Source organism: Bombus impatiens, unplaced genomic scaffold, assembly GCF_000188095.3.
Source record: "Bombus impatiens unplaced genomic scaffold, BIMP_2.2 scf_0565, whole genome shotgun sequence".
NCBI classification, from domain to species: domain Eukaryota; kingdom Metazoa; phylum Arthropoda; class Insecta; order Hymenoptera; family Apidae; genus Bombus; species Bombus impatiens.
The window spans coordinates 57,315-74,854 of record NT_176984.1 but is presented as its reverse complement, the minus strand read 5'-3'; the positions used below and the strand labels follow the sequence as shown (position 1 = coordinate 74,854).

Sequence of the window (17,540 nt, the reverse complement as noted above, 5' to 3'; positions counted from 1 at the left end):
AGGGATCTGAAAGCGAGAATGAAAGTGTACAATCGGATCCACATTCCTTCGTAAATCATTACGCTAATGTTAATGATTCCTTAAGACAGTCCTGGAAACGTCAGAAACCAGTTAGAAACTATTCATCGTACACTGATTCTGAACCTGAAGGTAGTGCCGTTGTCAGTTTAAATGGGGGACAAATTATTATGAACAATATGGCAAGGTCAAGAGCACCATTGCCTGGTTTTTCGTCTTTCGTATAATTTGTTCATAATAAAAAACGAAAGTTTTCGTTAAGTAGATAGGGTGCCGAATTATAGACTAGCAAAATTTATAATCGTTATACGATTAAAGTAAAATAAATTTATGCTGAGCACGAATTAATTTTGAAGCATATAAATAATTTGGAGAAAAAAGAAAATTGTTAAATATGTGTAAAAAGAGATATTGTTAAAATTTTGATCATTTTCATGAAGCAGAATAGTTAGAATTTTAATAGCTCAGAACTGAAATTGAAATACACAGAGTTAAAGACTTATGTTGAAACACAAATTTATGAGTGTTTCACGCACGCTGATACTTCGTATAGTAATTTTAAAATGCTTTGGCACCACCATATTGTGATATATTGAAATACATATTATTTATAATTTTAGGTAAAGTCAAAATGTGTATAATGAATATTTTTACTTTCATTAAGTGAAGTTGGAACAAAATATTGCATGGATCTCGAATAACGTAATGCTTGCGCATTTTTTTAAGTGTAAGAAAAATAAGTTTGAAACAATCTGTTAATATAACGTATTAAAAATGAAATAGAATATCATTAATAATAATTAAAAACAATATCGTATCGAAAACTGCCGGAGATAACCGCATATATAATTAATAAACTCAAAAAACAAAATAATATTTTAATACTACATTAATATGATAAAAGCAATTAAATTATAATCCATTAAAACATACAAACATACTAATCACAGTATCACTTATAAATCTTTTCGACTCATATGAATACTTTTTTTAATGTTTCTAATTGACATTTGTGCAACAAAATAAAAGTTGTTTAATATAAGACATCGGTCTAAATATATAAATATATGAACACAATCAGGCCTATCATATCAATTTCAATTAATCTTCATAGACTAAAGATGAGTCTGATAAAGTTATTGTACCGAATAAATAGAGAACATTGCGTGAAATGCGACTGCGTGAATTTCTATCTTTAAGGGTCTTTGTTTTTAATATTATTATGTATAATGTACATAAGATTTATATAAATTACAAAATAGCAAATACCGATACAACACTTGTACATTTAGTGCACAGCTTAGGCAACATTAGATAAAAGTGTATGCTAAGTAATTTTTCAACAACATATATTTATCTTCTTCAAATAGATATCTATCGTCTATTTTCATCTTTCTTTTTAAATCATGGAATGAAGAAGAAAAAGACATGACTTTAATGCATTGACATTTGCATATAAAGAAAATGCAATCTATTTAATTCACCACAATATCGTAAATTCATTTGTAGCATATAATATTACACTTACAGTATTGTAAAACATTATCATACACAAAGTTATTCAATTTTAGGACAGTAATCTTCTTACCATAATGCATTTAATCTATGTAATTATTGTTTTAAAGGTGAAAAGCATTTCAGACTGATATTGATGCGTGAAATGCCTTTTTTGCTTGATACTTATTTTGTAAAAAAGGATCATAGAAACGATACAAACAAAATGTTAAGAAATCGTAGAAAATGTAAAAGAAATTTTGAAATATTCTTCGACAATATACGCTAAAATCTAGGAATATATGTATTATTGAAAATATAAGACAATGAAAATAATTGAACAGTTCAATGATGGCAGCTATAATTCTATTATATTTAATAGAGTAATTATTAATTGTAGTTGGTTAGTGAAACAAGGTTGATAAAATTATACTCGGACTTTTAATTTGATTAATTTTTCATTCAACACAATCATATCAATTACAAATCAAAAATTGTAATTAATATATATCATGAACTAGATAGCAAATTGTTTGATAAATATTTACTTTTAAAAATGATACATTCTTTATTCTTAATATTATATTAGAAAACTTGCTTTCTGATTTTTATACTATATAGCATTAATTTCCCTATTTGTTAACATCAATTATCAATTATTGTCATCGTGTCATAAAAACTTAATCTTCGTACAAATGAAGATGATTGTATCTACACACTGCCAATAATAATTAATTCGAGGATAAAATTGTTTTTATCCGCATTTCTATATATTAATGACAAATTCAAACAAATCGCGTCTCAGATTATACATTACTTGTACAACATATTCTAAGTATGTGTTAATATTTTAATAAAATTTATATAATTTTATGCACTCTATTTTTTTTATAATTTTGGTCAATGATGTTCTTACTAAGTTTTGGAATATTTTTAAAACAATTGAAACTGTGTGTTTATACAAATAAATAATAAATATGTTTTAATAAGAGATTTTTATTTATACAAAATGTTTTTCACAAGCTTCATACCATTTGTTAAGTTTTGGCGGATATTTTTTGGGAAAAAATTGTTTAATTGTACACCATACAGCAACATCTGCTATATCAAAGTCCTTTTTATCTGGCCAGTTTAATTTATCTGCTATTAAAGATAATATTTCTTGCTTTTTCTTTGCTGATTCTTCAAAATATAAAGAATGACACAAATCTAATATCAAGTCAGTAGTGTTTATCTTTTCTGTACAATCAGAATTTTCATAATTATGCGAATTTATTAATCTACTTAAATATCTTAAAAAATTTGTTTCGCCAGTTATGTAGTAACTATATAGACCAGATATAAGTTCCAGATCATTAACTGAAAATAAAGCTTTTGGTAAATGTATATCTTTTACTATTTAACTATTTTCATAAATATGATTTATTTTACCATTTTTCCAGATCAATGATAAATTAATAATATTATTTTTGGAAGAACTTGTAGTTGATTCATAATTAACAGACACTTCTTTATTAATACTTGAATGAACATAAGTTTGTACTTTAATATCAGTATCTTTCCACAACTTTTGCAATGCTGATATAAAATAAGGTTGTCTTTTAGGACTCACATTAATGATAAGATTCACATTAATTGGCTCCTATAAAAGTCAATGCTAATAAATTGTCATGTGAACTTCTTACTTAAAAGATTAAAAATATTATCTTACATTGATATTACCTGGCTCTTATTAACTGTAGAACTTTTATCAACTACTGTAGTTTGTTTCGTTTGTTTTAAAAACCCAGAAAGTGTTGAAACTTGCTTTTTAAGTTCTGCAAGTTGTGCCAGTATCTTTTCTTGCCGTGCTTCTAATGCATTATATTCTGGTAGTGGACTCTGAAATAAAATCTTACTTTAAGGTACATTTAATATTATCCATATAAAGAATTAGTGATTACCATAATATAAACCTTAATAAGAGGAATAAATTAACTAGATAGTTCTAAAATAAAGCTAAAATTATTTCACAATTACTGTATGGAATCTATCAATTATAATTTAAACATCATGATTAAAAGAAAATTTTTCTATTTTCCAAACATTGTCAAAGCAGTTTTCACACATAACATCATCATTATAATTACTAATCGATCACAATCTAAATCTCACAATTCAATATAATGGTTATGACAATACAGTTTCTCACAAAATATACTCCAAACTCTGTTTCAAGTTAAAAAATACTAGCAACATTCAAAATTCATATATTTACTATTTCCACTTCAGAAAAAAAAATGCCTAAAAACATAGGGTTATGGAGAATAGATTTGATAGGTGATCACTAACATTGTTGATTAATGCTAGTAAATATCTACAAAGTACATACATCTTTTTACTGGGTTAGGTTTTACATGTGTTTGGTTATACAACTGTACTTTGTAGCTTTCAGTGCAGTTCTAATTTAGTAAGCTTGCCCTTCTATACTAATTATCAGCGCATTCCCGCTTATCCTTCAAACGAACTGAATTTTTCATCTGCCGTAGCCGCGTAAGGTCCTGTTAGTTGAAAAATTGGAGGGGCAAGCATCGATCAAGTCTGTAGAACCATATTCCCGGTCGATCGTGATTAGTGCTTGTGGAAATTTTGGGAGGAGTCATGCACAACAAGCTTGAGACAGAAGAAACACTCGTAGCTACCATGCTTAATAAACGCGTGAGTAAACCGTTCATTCCAGTTAAACTAGCAACATTCTCGTTCACGTCGGCAAGATAACAGAAATGATGAAAACCTTTAAAAAGCTGATAACCTGCTCAGTGATATCAGGCACGATCTTGTTCTCGGCTTCCATATGGTCGTCTGTTGATTGTTCTTCATGAATATTTCGCATTTCGTACATCGTTTTCCTGTGATGCAACATTTGCGGCAAGGAAACAATCGGCTTTAACGTATACATTCTCATATCGTTTTGCATTTCGTTCGTTATCCCGTGATTAATTCGTAAAAAAAACCGCCGACTCGTATTCACATTTGATCGTTACACTCTCGTTCGTTTTTCGTATTTCTCGATTTTCGCTTGACGGCCATTTTTCTTTAATCCCCTCTCCCTCCTTCGTGCTTTCATACTGGTGCTAATGCTTTCCAACCACTGACATCCGTTTCAAAGATGGCGCCATAATTTTTGTCAAAATTACATCATATGGGAATCTTATGTCGTTCTTACTAATATATATCCGTGTACTATCCTACGTGTTATGCTTCCAAAAATTGTTTCTTTTTTGTTTGTCATTACTTAAGTGCCTAATTAAAGCTACATTATTTTCTCGTTCATCTAGGAATCAATTTTGGAAATACATTATTACAATATATATGAAGTTAATTCGGTGATTTATCGTTGATAAATTATTCTTGTAAATTCTAGTTTTACTATTTTATTACTTAAACAAGTATTTAATAAACATACATTTAATCATAATATACTGCTATCTATGTATCTGATTGGCAACTTCTATCAAATTTTATGTGATTATTAAATGTACTAAAAAGAATAACATTTGTAGAAAATTTTTATTTTTAATACAAAGTATTTTCTTTTATGGCATTTAGGAAGCAACTGTTTTTAACAATAATTAATAACTAAGTTTGTATTGAAAGAAAAAAGTTGTGCAACATTAGTTTAAACTTGACAGAATTTTAGCTTCAATTAGGAAGATGTCGCGTTCATCGCCGGTTTTCCTTAAATTAGTTGAAATTTATTATTAACTAAATTACATGATAAATATAGGAAAAATTTTTTCTTTGATATTAATAATATTAATTTTTAATTAATATGATACTATGAGCTAAAAAGAATGTGTACCGACAAAATGACACACAATTTGGAATTATAGTGGTGTCCTCTATCGAAGCTTCTCTATAACTAAGGTTAGATTTCTCTCTTGCGGGTAACAGCGAATTCGTTCGATCGTGTATGCGAATTAATTGCATAATTTGTTAGAAATAATAAGTGTAGTGGACTAAAATAGGGATACTTGTGAAAAATCGAGGAAACAAATAATGTGAAGAAAGCATATTTATCGGAAGTGTGGTTAGAATCGCGTTCTTCCAACCGCGCATGTCGCCACCTATTGTTGATCTGACAGGCTCTTGTGTAGTTACGGTGAAAGCGATTGGATCTTCTGTACGTTTCGTGAGAAATTAAAAAGCAATCAGTTAGTTTCTGCATTGCATGAATCTTGTCAGAACTCAGTCGAGGGGAATGTGTTGAGCAACAGATTGTTCTAGATAGGAGAAAGGAAAATTTTATCAAAGATTTTTCTCTACTTTTGGAGTAGATGCGTTCGAGGCCAGACATGGCGGCTATTCGATGAACCAATTGCAGCAGCGCTCTCTTAAAAGATTAGATATTGTAAATTCCCCTTACATTCGCGTCAGTGAATAATTCTGTACTTATTTTGGTCGTTACTAGTAGTAATACAAGTTGTTATAATTACGGGAAAGTGATTGTCGTTCGTCGACAGAAAAATAGAAGCCACGCAAGATCATACCGAAACGTTTGATCATGAAAGAATTGTGTTTGGTCACGTGACCATAGCCGAAAAATGGCGCAAAGATCAGAGTACAAACATGAGTTCCATTTCATTCCTACGATGTCATTTGTATTTGTTTACAAGCACGCGTTTCCATAAACCACGTGTTAAGTAAGTGCCATTTCGTTGACAGTGTGTGACAAACAATGACGGGGAGAGGGTCGAAGAGAAGGGGCCGACCTCCGAAATCGGTGGTCATGGAAAGGCCCAAAAAATTTCAATACCATCTTATGAAGAAGCCGAAATATTTGCAAAACAAGGGTTCGGAAACACCAAACTCACAACCAAGTACACCGACACCTTCAAGACCATCATCGCCAGTTGAAAGCGAGGAAAGCAGACGAAGTACGCGAACTCGAAAATCTCGAGGTCCCAGAGATAGACATTCACGAAAAGGTGGTCACTCAAGTTCTGGTGCATATCAACGCCGAGGTTACAACCCAAACGTTGATTATCACGATTCTGAATATCATTATGGGTCGGACTTTGGAGATGAGTCCAGTGAAAAAAGTGAAGTTGAAGAGGATCTTCTGCAAAGCGATGCAGATTCATCTGAAAGTATAGAAGAACCTGATCCCTCCAGTGACAGTGACTTTTCCCTCTCCAGTTATAGTACTACTAGTGGCACACCCCGTAAAACACTGCTTAGTCAGCAAAGGCCACCAAGTCCAGAACCGTTGTGGCTCCAAAATAGGGAACTGCCGCCATTAAATTTACCTAAATCATCTGATGATCTATTAGTCCCTAGAGAACTTGTTATGCCATGTTTATCTATTTATGAAGTATTGAGACACTTTCGTACTTTGGTACGTCTTTCAGCCTTTAGGTTTGAAGATTTCTGTGCTGCACTTATGTGCGAAGATCAAACTAATCTATTGGCTGAGATACATATTATGCTCATCAAAGCGCTTCTTAGAGAAGAAGATTCTCAGCAAACACACTTTGGTCCTCTAGATCAAAAAGACTCTGTGAATGTTAGCTTATACTTTGTGGATTCTATGACTTGGTCAGAAGCATTACGTTCTTACGTAGAAAGTGACAAGTCTTTTGATCAAAATATTTTACATATTTTATCAACATGCGAATATCCTTTTACTTCTGTTGAAGATAGAATCAAGGTGCTACAATTTTTGACAGATCAATTTTTAATTACAAATCCAGTAAGAGAAGACCTGCTGCATGAAGGTACACTAAATGGTATTTCATGTTGTTTTATTTCTTATGTATATTTTTTTACATAACGGTTCATAAATGTTCATATTTAGAAATATATAAATTATTATTTAATCAGCAGGAAAATTTTGTATGTCCATGCTGAAGTCTTTGTTCCTTTGCAAATATGAATGCTAAAACATTTTTCAGTGATTGAACATTATATGTATCAATTTGTATATTAATTAATAATTAATATTTCCTTAATGTCAATATGTATATTAAAAATTATTTTAATCGACTTTTTAATTTATTAATACCTTTATTAATTTATTAATAATTTTTCATCAATTACAAAATATTCCTTATAATATATTATAATGATAGTATGTATCATAAATACTATCATTTTATAGGAAATATGCACTATGATGATCACTGTAGAGTATGTCATCGTCTGGGAGATTTATTATGTTGTGAAACTTGTCCAGCAGTGTTCCACTTAGAATGTGTTGAACCTCCATTGGTTGATGTTCCTACTGAAGACTGGCAATGTAGCACATGCAAAGCTCACAAAGTTACAGGAGTTGCTGATTGTATACCTGATGTTGAGAAAAATGGTTCACTATGTCGTCAAGAACATCTAGGATTTGATAGACATGGCAGAAAATATTGGTTTCTTGCAAGAAGAATTTTTGTGTAAGTGTATTGTACAAAAATAAGAATTTTCTATACGATATATTGCATTATATATTAAAGAAATGTTGATTGTATTAATAAAATTGGTTATTGTAGTGAAAGTGAAGATGCAGAAGTTTGGTATTATAGCGCACCTTTACAGCTAGAAGAATTAATGCTTTGTTTAGACCGTAATGAAATGGAAGTTGCACTTTATAGAGAATTATCAGATTACAAAGATGAAATCGTAAGACAAATGGAACTTACAGAACAAATCACTAATCAGTACAAGGGTAACAAAAAATCATACCTAGAAATAGAAAACAGTGAGTGGTTGCATTTCTAAAATTTTGCATTTTTTAAACTTTATTTCTAATTTAAGGGAATAGTATTTAATACTTTCATCAAATATGCATTGCAGGTCTTATACAAAAATTACAAAAAGAACGCCAAGAGAAACAAGAAAAAGAAGAAGAGGAGAAAAAAGAAAAACAAAGGCAAGAAGCTGAAGAAATGGTACGCAGAATTCATGAAGGTACAGATTCTCTAGAAGAACAATTAGCAGCTGTCACTGAACAGCAGGAAACAAAATCGTCCGAAGAATCAAATGCAAAAGAAAATACTCAAAAACTAGGTACGGAAAATGTAGAAACAGATGGTGTAGATACCAATTTAACAGATGGAGTAAATAAGGATGTTAAAGCCAGTATATCATCGTCATCCTCTGAAGAAATTGATGAAGAAGTATTAGAAGGAGAAGAGGGTCTTTCAAAAATTGGTAAAGATGGTAAGTTGTGCAGTTATAAAATTGATTCAGTTAGATAGAATAATTTACATTTTTTTCATAGGAAAAAAACATACTATTGTAACAAGGTCAAAAACAGGATCTTTACAACCTAGGACATTTAATATGGATGATTTAAAGAAACGTAGTAGTGGACAGTTGTCAAAGGAAGAGTTAGAAAAACTAGATAAAAGTTTGAAAGAGGAGGGAGATGGTACTAGATTAACAAGACAGAAAGCTCATCAAATAGCTTCTGGTACACATCTCTTTAAATTAGGGATGGATAACAACTTTAAATCATACGTGAATCAATACAGTACCAATCCTATTTCTCTGAATAAGGCCCAACGTAACGAAGAACGCGATAAAAAGAGGCATTTGTCACACAAATTTTCGCTTACACAGGCCTCAGAATTCAAATGGGTTGGGAGTTTGACAGGAACACGAGCTCTCTTAGTAAGCACACTTCGTCAGACAATTCTTCAACTTGAAAGTAGCATTCAATCATCATTTATGCATACTAATTGGCCTCTTTTGCGTAAACCTTGGACTACGGCGGTGGGTGCTTGCGTTAATCCCAGAGATTTTGCGCGTGCTCTTATTGTTTTACAAGCATGCATTAAATCGGTAGTGTTTGCTAGTGTATGGCATGATCAACTTGGACACGTGAAATTACAAAGAGTAACAGCCCTTGAACGAGAAGAGAAGAAGCGCCAAGATAAGAAAGATAAGAAGGAAAGAGAGGATGAAGAAGAACGTAATCGTCTGTTTAATTTTGTCAAATATACTTTGGGTTTGAAACATCAAGTATGGAAACAAAAAGGAGAAGAATATCGAGTACACGGACAAGGCGGATGGCTATGGGTATCTGCTAGTCGCCGTTACAGATGTTCTGACATCTCAAAATTGGGTCTTCGAATAGGCCCACAGAAAATTATGGTACAAATTAAAGATCAAGAAGGATTAAAAATATTAGCTTTAGATCCTCCTACATATGATTTTTTGATGAAAGAATATTGCTCTTCTAAAAAAGAAGAAAATGATATGAATATTAAAATAAAAGAAGAGATTAAAGAGGAAGAATCATCAAAGGATACATCAATTGATACATCTATAAAAAAAGAGTGCAAAGAAGACAACATAAAAAAAGAACCAATTGAAGATAAACAAAATAAAATGGAAACAGATACAAAAACCGAAGAAAAAACAGTGGCAAAGACAGAACCGCAACAGATTAAACAGGAAACAAAAATGAATTTATCATGTGAGTGTGGTAAAAAAATATTCAACTATTTTTAAGTATATACTTCAAGCTTATGGTATTAATTTTTTTCTACCCATAGTTTTAGCTGGTATGAAAATCGAGAAAGTTTATACACCTATCAAAGAATTTGAAGAAATCGATATTATTAAGGCACTAACAACTAACGGGAGGCTTCATTACCCAAAAATTGCTAAAAAGACTAGGGTCGACGATTTCTTGGCACGTAGAACACATTTAAAACTTTTAGAAGAAAGAAGATTAATACAGACTGTAAGTAGATATTATCGGTAAAATAAAGTAGAATATAAGTAGTATATATTAGCATATTATTTATGTATTCTTTGAAATACTCATTAATTTTAGGAGAAATCAAAGGAGTTGTTAAATCAATCGACAAATCTTAAAGCAGATGGAGATTCGGAAATTGACATAGAAAATAACGAAGAAAGCGATACAGATGGAGCTGATAATTCTTTACAGAATATTCTTACTGGAAAGCAGCCTAAAACTATGCCTACATCGACCAGAGAAATGCTGACCGTAATAGGAAAGCGTATTCAACACGTTAAAGCCCAATATGCCAATATAATGAGATTTAATAAAAATACTAGTTGTTATTCACGATATTGTAATATGACTGCACCGCCAGGAAAGATTACAACTACAACACAAAGTTTAACATCTACCTGTTATTCTCCTATATGTCTTCAAAAAGCAAGACTAAAACTCGATCTGATAGCATTGCTAAGGAAAGCTAATGCTTTAAATAATAATCAATCGACATCGAATTTATCAATTGGAGCAACTATAGCACAATCACAAACAAATTCAAAGACAGACGGAAATGATGAAGCTAGAGATGCAATCAGGAAAGATTTAGAATCCGCGGTAGCATCTGCAACTCATTGTACGGAAGAAACACCAGCTACAAATGTAGTAAAAGATGTTGCTTCGCCTCCTATCAAAAAAATGAAAATTGAATCTAATGGTAAAGATGTCAGTTCAGAACATGTAGTGACTACTACAACTAATAATATAGTTACTACTACGACAGTAACTACAACACAACAGACTATAAAGTCAGTTGATGGTGTTATACAGAGTATGCAGGAAAGTACAAGTTCTCAAAATTCAGTTACATTTTCATCCGAAGTTAAAACAAGCGCAGGGCAAAAGACAATGATTGTTAATCGAAGAGGAAGAACAGTGCAAAGAAGTACAATGGCTAAGGAATTAAATGCTGATGGTACAGAAAGAGTGTACTCTACTACTTCAACCGAAGGAAAAGTTTATCTGAAGAAAGTTGCAATCTCTTTGGCTGATAGAAAAAAGAAGCGCACTCCTGTTAAATACCCTTTATGTTCCACATTTTGTACAAAAAATAAACATCGTAGTATATTGCTACTTCCACAACATGAATTGCGTAAATTGGCTAGAGTTGGTGGACGAATACAAGTTCAAGGTTTTCATCATATGGCCAAGGTATTTCATTAATAAAATTTGTATTAAAAACAATAAAATATAATACAATATAATGAATTAATTTTAATTTCTTTATTATAGGCAAATATGTCAGTATGGCCATATCCCTGCCCTAGGCCATTATTTAAGACTTGTTGGTTATACAGAACAGTTGGCATAAAATCACTGGCTGCTGCAGCTCTTCAATTAAGAATATTATGGGCATGTCTTCGTTGGGATGATATGGCTGCAAAACCATTATCTACAGATGGCAAACATCAAATTACAACTGATACGGAAATTATGTCATTAGAAATTCTTAAACACCGTCATGTTGGCCAATTTTTAGATAAGACGCAGTACTTACGTAGGAAAGTTGTTATACCTTTGGAACTTCCAAAACAAGTCAGAGGTTTGTATTAATAAATAAATTTTGAAAAATAAGTGATATGATGTGTGATTATATTTTATAGAAGTTACATCTATAAGAAGTGGTCTGCGAAAAAGGAAACGACCAGAATCGCCACAAAGCACCGAACCACAAGTTACAGAAGAGTGGGTTGATGAGGACAAATTGGAGCTATGGGAAATTAAACAATATGGTGATAGGTATGTTTAGCAAAAAAAATTATGATTTATTCTATGTATTCTGATCTATAACTTCTTTTTTCTTTTCCTATCTATACTATACTATAACTATCTGTACTATACTATTTCCTATCTATACTATAACTTCTGGACTTTTGTCATTTAAACATTTCATTTCAAGAAAATTTCATACAAGTACATTTTTTACAATTTGTTAAAATATCTGTATTTCCCTACAATTTTATTAGAATTAGGATATTAATGATTGCGTTAAATTCCTATTGCTTTTACCTTATGATATCACTCAGTTCTGACCTATCCTCACTTAACACCATTCAATACTAACCCTCCACTTGGTGTGTGTCTTATCCAGGTTAGAGAAGGCTAATGCCCAGATTATTACTAGGAGTCGATCGGGACAACCACAATCCACGGTTGGTTCTAACCGAAATGCAGGCGCAAATTCTGGTATGAACGATCAACTTGTTAGCGGTAAAGCAACACCTGAAGAGATTAAAGAAAAGATGGAACAGCAATTGCGCATGCAAAGAGCTGCTCATCAACAAAAGAGAGCATTAGAAACTCTAAAAAGCCCAGCCAATTCTGGTTCACCTACGCAAGTTGTAAAAGTTACAGCTAACTCCACTCATGGTAAGATTTAGATATATTAATCAAATCTATTCCGAAATAAATTATAATTGATTATATGATATATCATGTAATTATTACATAGCAAAAAAAATATTAATTTTTTATCACAGATGGCACAGTTAAATTGGTTTCCAAAGTTGCAATACCAGCAAATCCAAACAGTGGGACAAAATCACAACTAACTTCCCTCTTGACAACACCTGCACAGAATAAGCCTTTTATTAGTACAAAGCGTATTTATATGGCGAAATGTAAATACCAAATTAAATATATAAATATTAAGTCAAATATATACATAAATGTAACGTGTATTTGATATTTATGTATATATCTAATATTTTCTTTAAAATAGCATCTCTTGGAACAACAAAAGTTGTTTCTGGACCTACAAGCATTTTACCGAAAACACAGCAAGCTGGAAATCAACAGTCCCTAATTAAAGTTTCCGGTCAAGCAGGTACATTTATAACATTGATTATTTTTTATTCAAGTAACAACAATTAGATTACAATCTATTTTTTTCTTTTTCTAATTAAATTTATATTCATAAAATAGGTTCTATACAACAAGTTCAGCAAAGGGTACAGATTATAAGAGGCCCAGATGGAAAGCTTCAAGTTCGAGGTTTGATGCCTGGCCAACAATTAGTTCAAATGCCGGATGGAAAACTTCATGTATTAAACAATAGTCAAGCAATTACTACTCTTGCACAAACTGGTGGAACAACCACACAGGTAAAATTATTAACTTGGTGTGTGTGTGTGCGTGTGTGTGTGTTGTGTGTAAAATATCGTGAGATAAAATATTCCAAATAGAAATGGTTTATTAATTTATAAAATTCCTTTTTCAAGACAAAAACAGCTACAACAACTACAGCTAAAGTGGCTACGACAGCTAATTGCACAACTAAGACTAGTCCATCCAAAACAACAACAAATACAACGTCACAAGTACAAGGTGTTCAGCAGTCGCAAGCTCCATCTCAGCAAGGAATTCAACGTTCATCAGCAACCACTGTAACTATTGCCACTACTCCTACACAACCAACCAAAAATGCTATTGTAGTGGCCAATACTGGACAAATTGTACAAAGTGCACAAGTATGTTACAGTTACATTCAATCTTAGAAAAATATATGCACGTAATAGTAATATATTAATTAATAATATAGGTCATATCTTCTGGTGGACAAGTTATTAGTGGAAATCAAATAGTGGTTACTAATGCTAATTTAGCTCAACAGCTTGCAACAGGTAAAGCTCAGTTAACAACAATCGGTGGTCATCAAGTGGTCATTCGTAGCACTCCGACAGGCAATCAAATTGTACATTTAAATTCGACAAACAGTGGTATTATTGTAAAAAATACTGTAACACCAACTAAACAAGGTATATTCACATTTTATATCTTAATGAATGTTTTGACCAAAAAATTAAAGGTAAAACTATTTAAATAAAATGAACTTTTTGAATGTTTTAGTTCCTGTACTACAATCTACTCAATCAACAACTACAGCAACAACAGGAGCACAGTCAACTGATGCAACAAATAATAGCACTGGTAGTACTACATCGACGAATGAGACATCGACCACTACTACAACTACAGCAAATCAAACTTCTAATGCTCCAGCACCTGGAAGTGTAGAAGCATCTTTATTAGCGGGGCAACCACCTGGAACTGTCATTAAATGCGTTACTGCTCAAGTTATACAAACTACTCAAGGTCCTCGTATAGTTTTACAAGGTTTGCAAGGCGCAGATTTTACTCCACAACAACTTGTAATGGTGCAGCAACAGGTCAAACAACAACTACTTAAAGGTTCGTATACATGTCATATATGTATTTAATGTTATTAGCATATTTATACTATACATACTTTATAGCCCAAGCTGCAACAGGAAAACAAGGGGTTTTGGGACCTACTAAAATTTATTTAGCTGTTCAACCTGCACCTAGTAGTCAACAATCGATTCAAAGTTCTACAACAGCAAATACACCTGCTACACCAGCAACAAAACCACAAACTGCACAACAACCGGTTGTTTCGCCACCAGCAGCAACTGGTTTGTATCTATATGATTTGATATCTTTTGCATTGATTAAATTAAATTTGTAATGGTATTAATATTATTTTAATTTCCATAGAACCTCAAACGGGAACTGAAAGCATTCCAGAGCTTCCATCGACAGCAACTTCAAGTTCTCCCGAAAAACCGAAAGTAGTTGTTCAACAAGTTGCTCAACCTAGTGTGACTACAGAAGAGGAATCGCAAAAAACAAATGTAGCTAATGGTCAGCAACCTTTGCAATCTTTAAAAGAAGGAAACGATTCCTCGGCTAACAAATTTATTTTAACGCCTGATTACATACAACAAAGTTAGTTATTAATTAATATTATCTTTACTGTTTGATTTCAGTGGGATTAGAAATATTAGTTGTTTCTATTTTTATTTCAAATATTCTAATTATTATTATAAAAATCTTCAGCCATCAAGAATGCATTGAAACAAGAAAACCTTAATCCTGAAATAGAAGAAAAGCTGCTACAACTACAACGATACCAAGAGAAGCAGATGAAAGGAGGTGTTGAAAATTCAGCAAGCAATAATCAAACTCATACCACGCCTACAATTACGACTCCACGTGTTCCATCTCGTAAAAGACCAGCACCTTCTAACATTCCAACAACGACATCATCTACGAATGTACAATCAATAACAAATGATAAAGATACAGATTGGGCAGAAACACCTAGAAAGAAGCCCACATTAAAACAAGAAAGTCGTGAAACTCCAAAGTAAATTTCTAAATCTAAGAATAGATATAAAAAATAAAGACTTTTTGTTATACAAAATCACTTTTCTTTAATAATACCATTTACTTTTTAGAGTACAAAAGATTGAACCAATAGAGAATGAGTCTAGCCCACAAAAAAGAGCAGCAAAGCTAAAAGACAGTCAAGAGCAACGAAGAAAGCAACAGGTTCACTCACGAATGCAAGTTTTGTTATTTAGACATAAAGAATTACTTAAAAAGGATATTCTAAAGAAGAGAGCACTGCTTGAAAAAGAATTACAGATAGATATTCAGGTATTATATATTAAATATATGTAGCATATGTTATTTGTTATAATATGTACACATTCATATAAATTTATTTATATTATTCTTTGTTGAAATTATAGAAAGATTTATCAGCGGAATTAGCTTCGAGAACCAAGGCGGAAAGACACAAACAAGATGAGGTAAAAGTAGGAAGTGCGAAACGTAAAGCAAATGCTCAAATGTCTCAACAAGTTAGTCCGCCTAATAGAGGTGGAAGGCCAAAGAAGTATAAAGCCCAAGGAAGCAATACTACACCACCGGGCGCTTCAACCGCTGCCGCTACGAATAGAATCAAGAAAGAGAAGTTATATTGTTTATGTAGAACGCCATATGATGAAACGAAGTAAGTACTATAAAAAGATTCTTTACTCGTAATATTTATTTAATGATGGTGAATTATGGTATTGAATTAGGTTTTATGTTGGATGTGATCTTTGTAACAATTGGTTCCACGGAGATTGCGTTGGAATTACAGAAGAAATGTGTAAGACACTTTCTGAGTTTGTTTGTACAGAATGTAGACATGCAAGAGATACACAGGAGTTATATTGTTTATGTAAACAGCCTTATGACGAATCTCAGTACGTAATGGTGCCAATTTATTTGTAGATTACATTGGCTTCTTCTAGATCTATTACCACATATTTTAACGTTCTTGTTTCTGCAGATTTTATATTTGCTGCGATAAGTGTCAAGATTGGTTCCATGGTCGATGCGTCGGTATTCTACAATCGGAAGCAGACAATATCGATGAATATGTTTGTCCAAATTGTCAACGAAATTCTTCCGTTAACTTTGCTAACATGAAAAATCTTAATGCAAAAGACCTTGATCTCCTAAAAAAATTAATTAAGCAAATACAGGTAAGGTAGTTGTAAATAATAAAAAAAAGTTATTTGTTAAAATAATATTTTTTATAATTATTGACACCAAAAATTTTGATATTTAGGCACATAAAAGTGCTTGGCCATTTATGGAACCAGTAGATCCAAATGAAGCACCAGACTATTATAAAGTTATAAAGGAGCCGATGGGTAAGTGTTATTTAAATTCCATATAACGATATTGTTTAATCTTTGATGAATTTAAAATTCAAGGGAGGAAATACAATTTTCTTTACCAGTATATTTCTGCTAATTATATTTGCAGATCTGCAAACGATAGAATTGAGGATAAATGACAGATCTTACAAGAAATTAAGTGAATTTATCGGAGATATGACGAAAATATTTGACAATTGTCGTTATTATAATCCGAAAGAATCACCTTTTTTTAAGTGTGCAGAGTCCTTAGAAACTTATTTTGTTCATAAGATCAAAAGTTTAAGAGAGAAGTTCTCTGAAGGAAAGTAAGCAATCAAATAAAGGATAAACGGGAAAACTGTAACTATAAACGAGTGGAAGTGTTAAGTATCAACGGTTTAATTCGTATAACAACAGAAATGATCTGTGCCAGTAGAAAAGAGACATTCAAAATAGCCATAAGTATATTAGCAGTAGTCTGTATAAGTTCACTATTTATTAGAATTGTGTGAACATTTAATTTGCCTTCGCAAACTTTTATTTGCATTGTGTTGTACAATGAATTTTGAACCAGAACTTATAACATTTTAGTCCTAAAACACAAAGTCTTCTTTAAGTACAATGATGCTTTTCTCATTACTTCAAAAGCATCATTTATTGTAAGAATTTATTATAAATTACGTTTAATATTTTTGGATGATACAAATATATTATTCATAATAATACTTTTATTCTATATTTATACAATT

General features: G+C 31.8%; 3 protein-coding genes across 13 annotated transcripts in view; 2 read left to right on the top strand and 1 right to left on the bottom strand.

Annotated features, from left to right (window-relative positions):
- The window catches only part of LOC100745179 (protein sidekick), a 44,001-nt gene extending 42,300 nt beyond the window's left edge, over positions 1 to 1,701 (top strand). For all 5 annotated transcript variants that reach the window (XM_003491461.4, XM_012388657.3, XM_033322152.1 and 2 more), the window contains one exon: positions 3 to 1,701. In XM_003491461.4, coding sequence (XP_003491509.1) covers positions 3 to 245 — 243 coding nt within the window. In that variant the 3' untranslated portion in view covers positions 246 to 1,701. The remainder of the gene's footprint in view (positions 1 to 2) is intronic.
- A 787-nt stretch (positions 1,702 to 2,488) lies between these two features.
- On the bottom strand, positions 2,489 to 4,663 carry LOC100744975. 2 transcript variants are annotated; one of them, XM_003491459.3, is made up of 4 exons: positions 4,304 to 4,663; positions 3,235 to 3,393; positions 2,944 to 3,154; positions 2,489 to 2,871 (listed from the first exon to the last, which is right to left on the bottom strand). In XM_003491459.3, exons 1-4 carry the CDS (start codon positions 4,466 to 4,468, stop codon positions 2,513 to 2,515), a joined length of 894 nt encoding a protein of 297 aa, XP_003491507.1. In that variant the 5' UTR covers positions 4,469 to 4,663; the 3' UTR covers positions 2,489 to 2,512. The 2 variants fall into 2 exon arrangements, with proteins under 2 accessions (XP_003491507.1, XP_003491508.1); XM_003491460.4 differs by having other exon boundaries at positions 4,286 to 4,651.
- On the top strand, positions 3,915 to 17,423 carry LOC100744854 (nucleosome-remodeling factor subunit NURF301). 6 transcript variants are annotated; one of them, XM_012388641.3, is made up of 26 exons: positions 3,915 to 4,209; positions 6,217 to 7,280; positions 7,652 to 7,934; positions 8,031 to 8,239; positions 8,335 to 8,700; positions 8,762 to 9,961; positions 10,041 to 10,231; positions 10,325 to 11,443; positions 11,525 to 11,834; positions 11,896 to 12,031; positions 12,384 to 12,661; positions 12,772 to 12,912; positions 13,014 to 13,118; positions 13,217 to 13,395; positions 13,513 to 13,761; positions 13,833 to 14,049; positions 14,141 to 14,482; positions 14,548 to 14,727; positions 14,810 to 15,040; positions 15,152 to 15,461; positions 15,553 to 15,754; positions 15,850 to 16,112; positions 16,183 to 16,350; positions 16,437 to 16,632; positions 16,719 to 16,803; positions 16,919 to 17,423. In XM_012388641.3, exons 2-26 carry the CDS (start codon positions 6,230 to 6,232, stop codon positions 17,119 to 17,121), a joined length of 8,214 nt encoding a protein of 2,737 aa, XP_012244064.1. In that variant the 5' UTR covers positions 3,915 to 4,209; positions 6,217 to 6,229; the 3' UTR covers positions 17,122 to 17,423. The 6 variants fall into 6 exon arrangements, with proteins under 6 accessions (XP_012244064.1, XP_033178042.1, XP_003491506.1 ...); XM_033322151.1 differs by lacking the exon at positions 3,915 to 4,209 and adding an exon at positions 5,297 to 5,418; XM_003491458.4 differs by lacking the exon at positions 3,915 to 4,209 and having other exon boundaries at positions 5,425 to 7,268.
- The last annotated feature ends 117 nt before the right edge of the window (positions 17,424 to 17,540 follow it).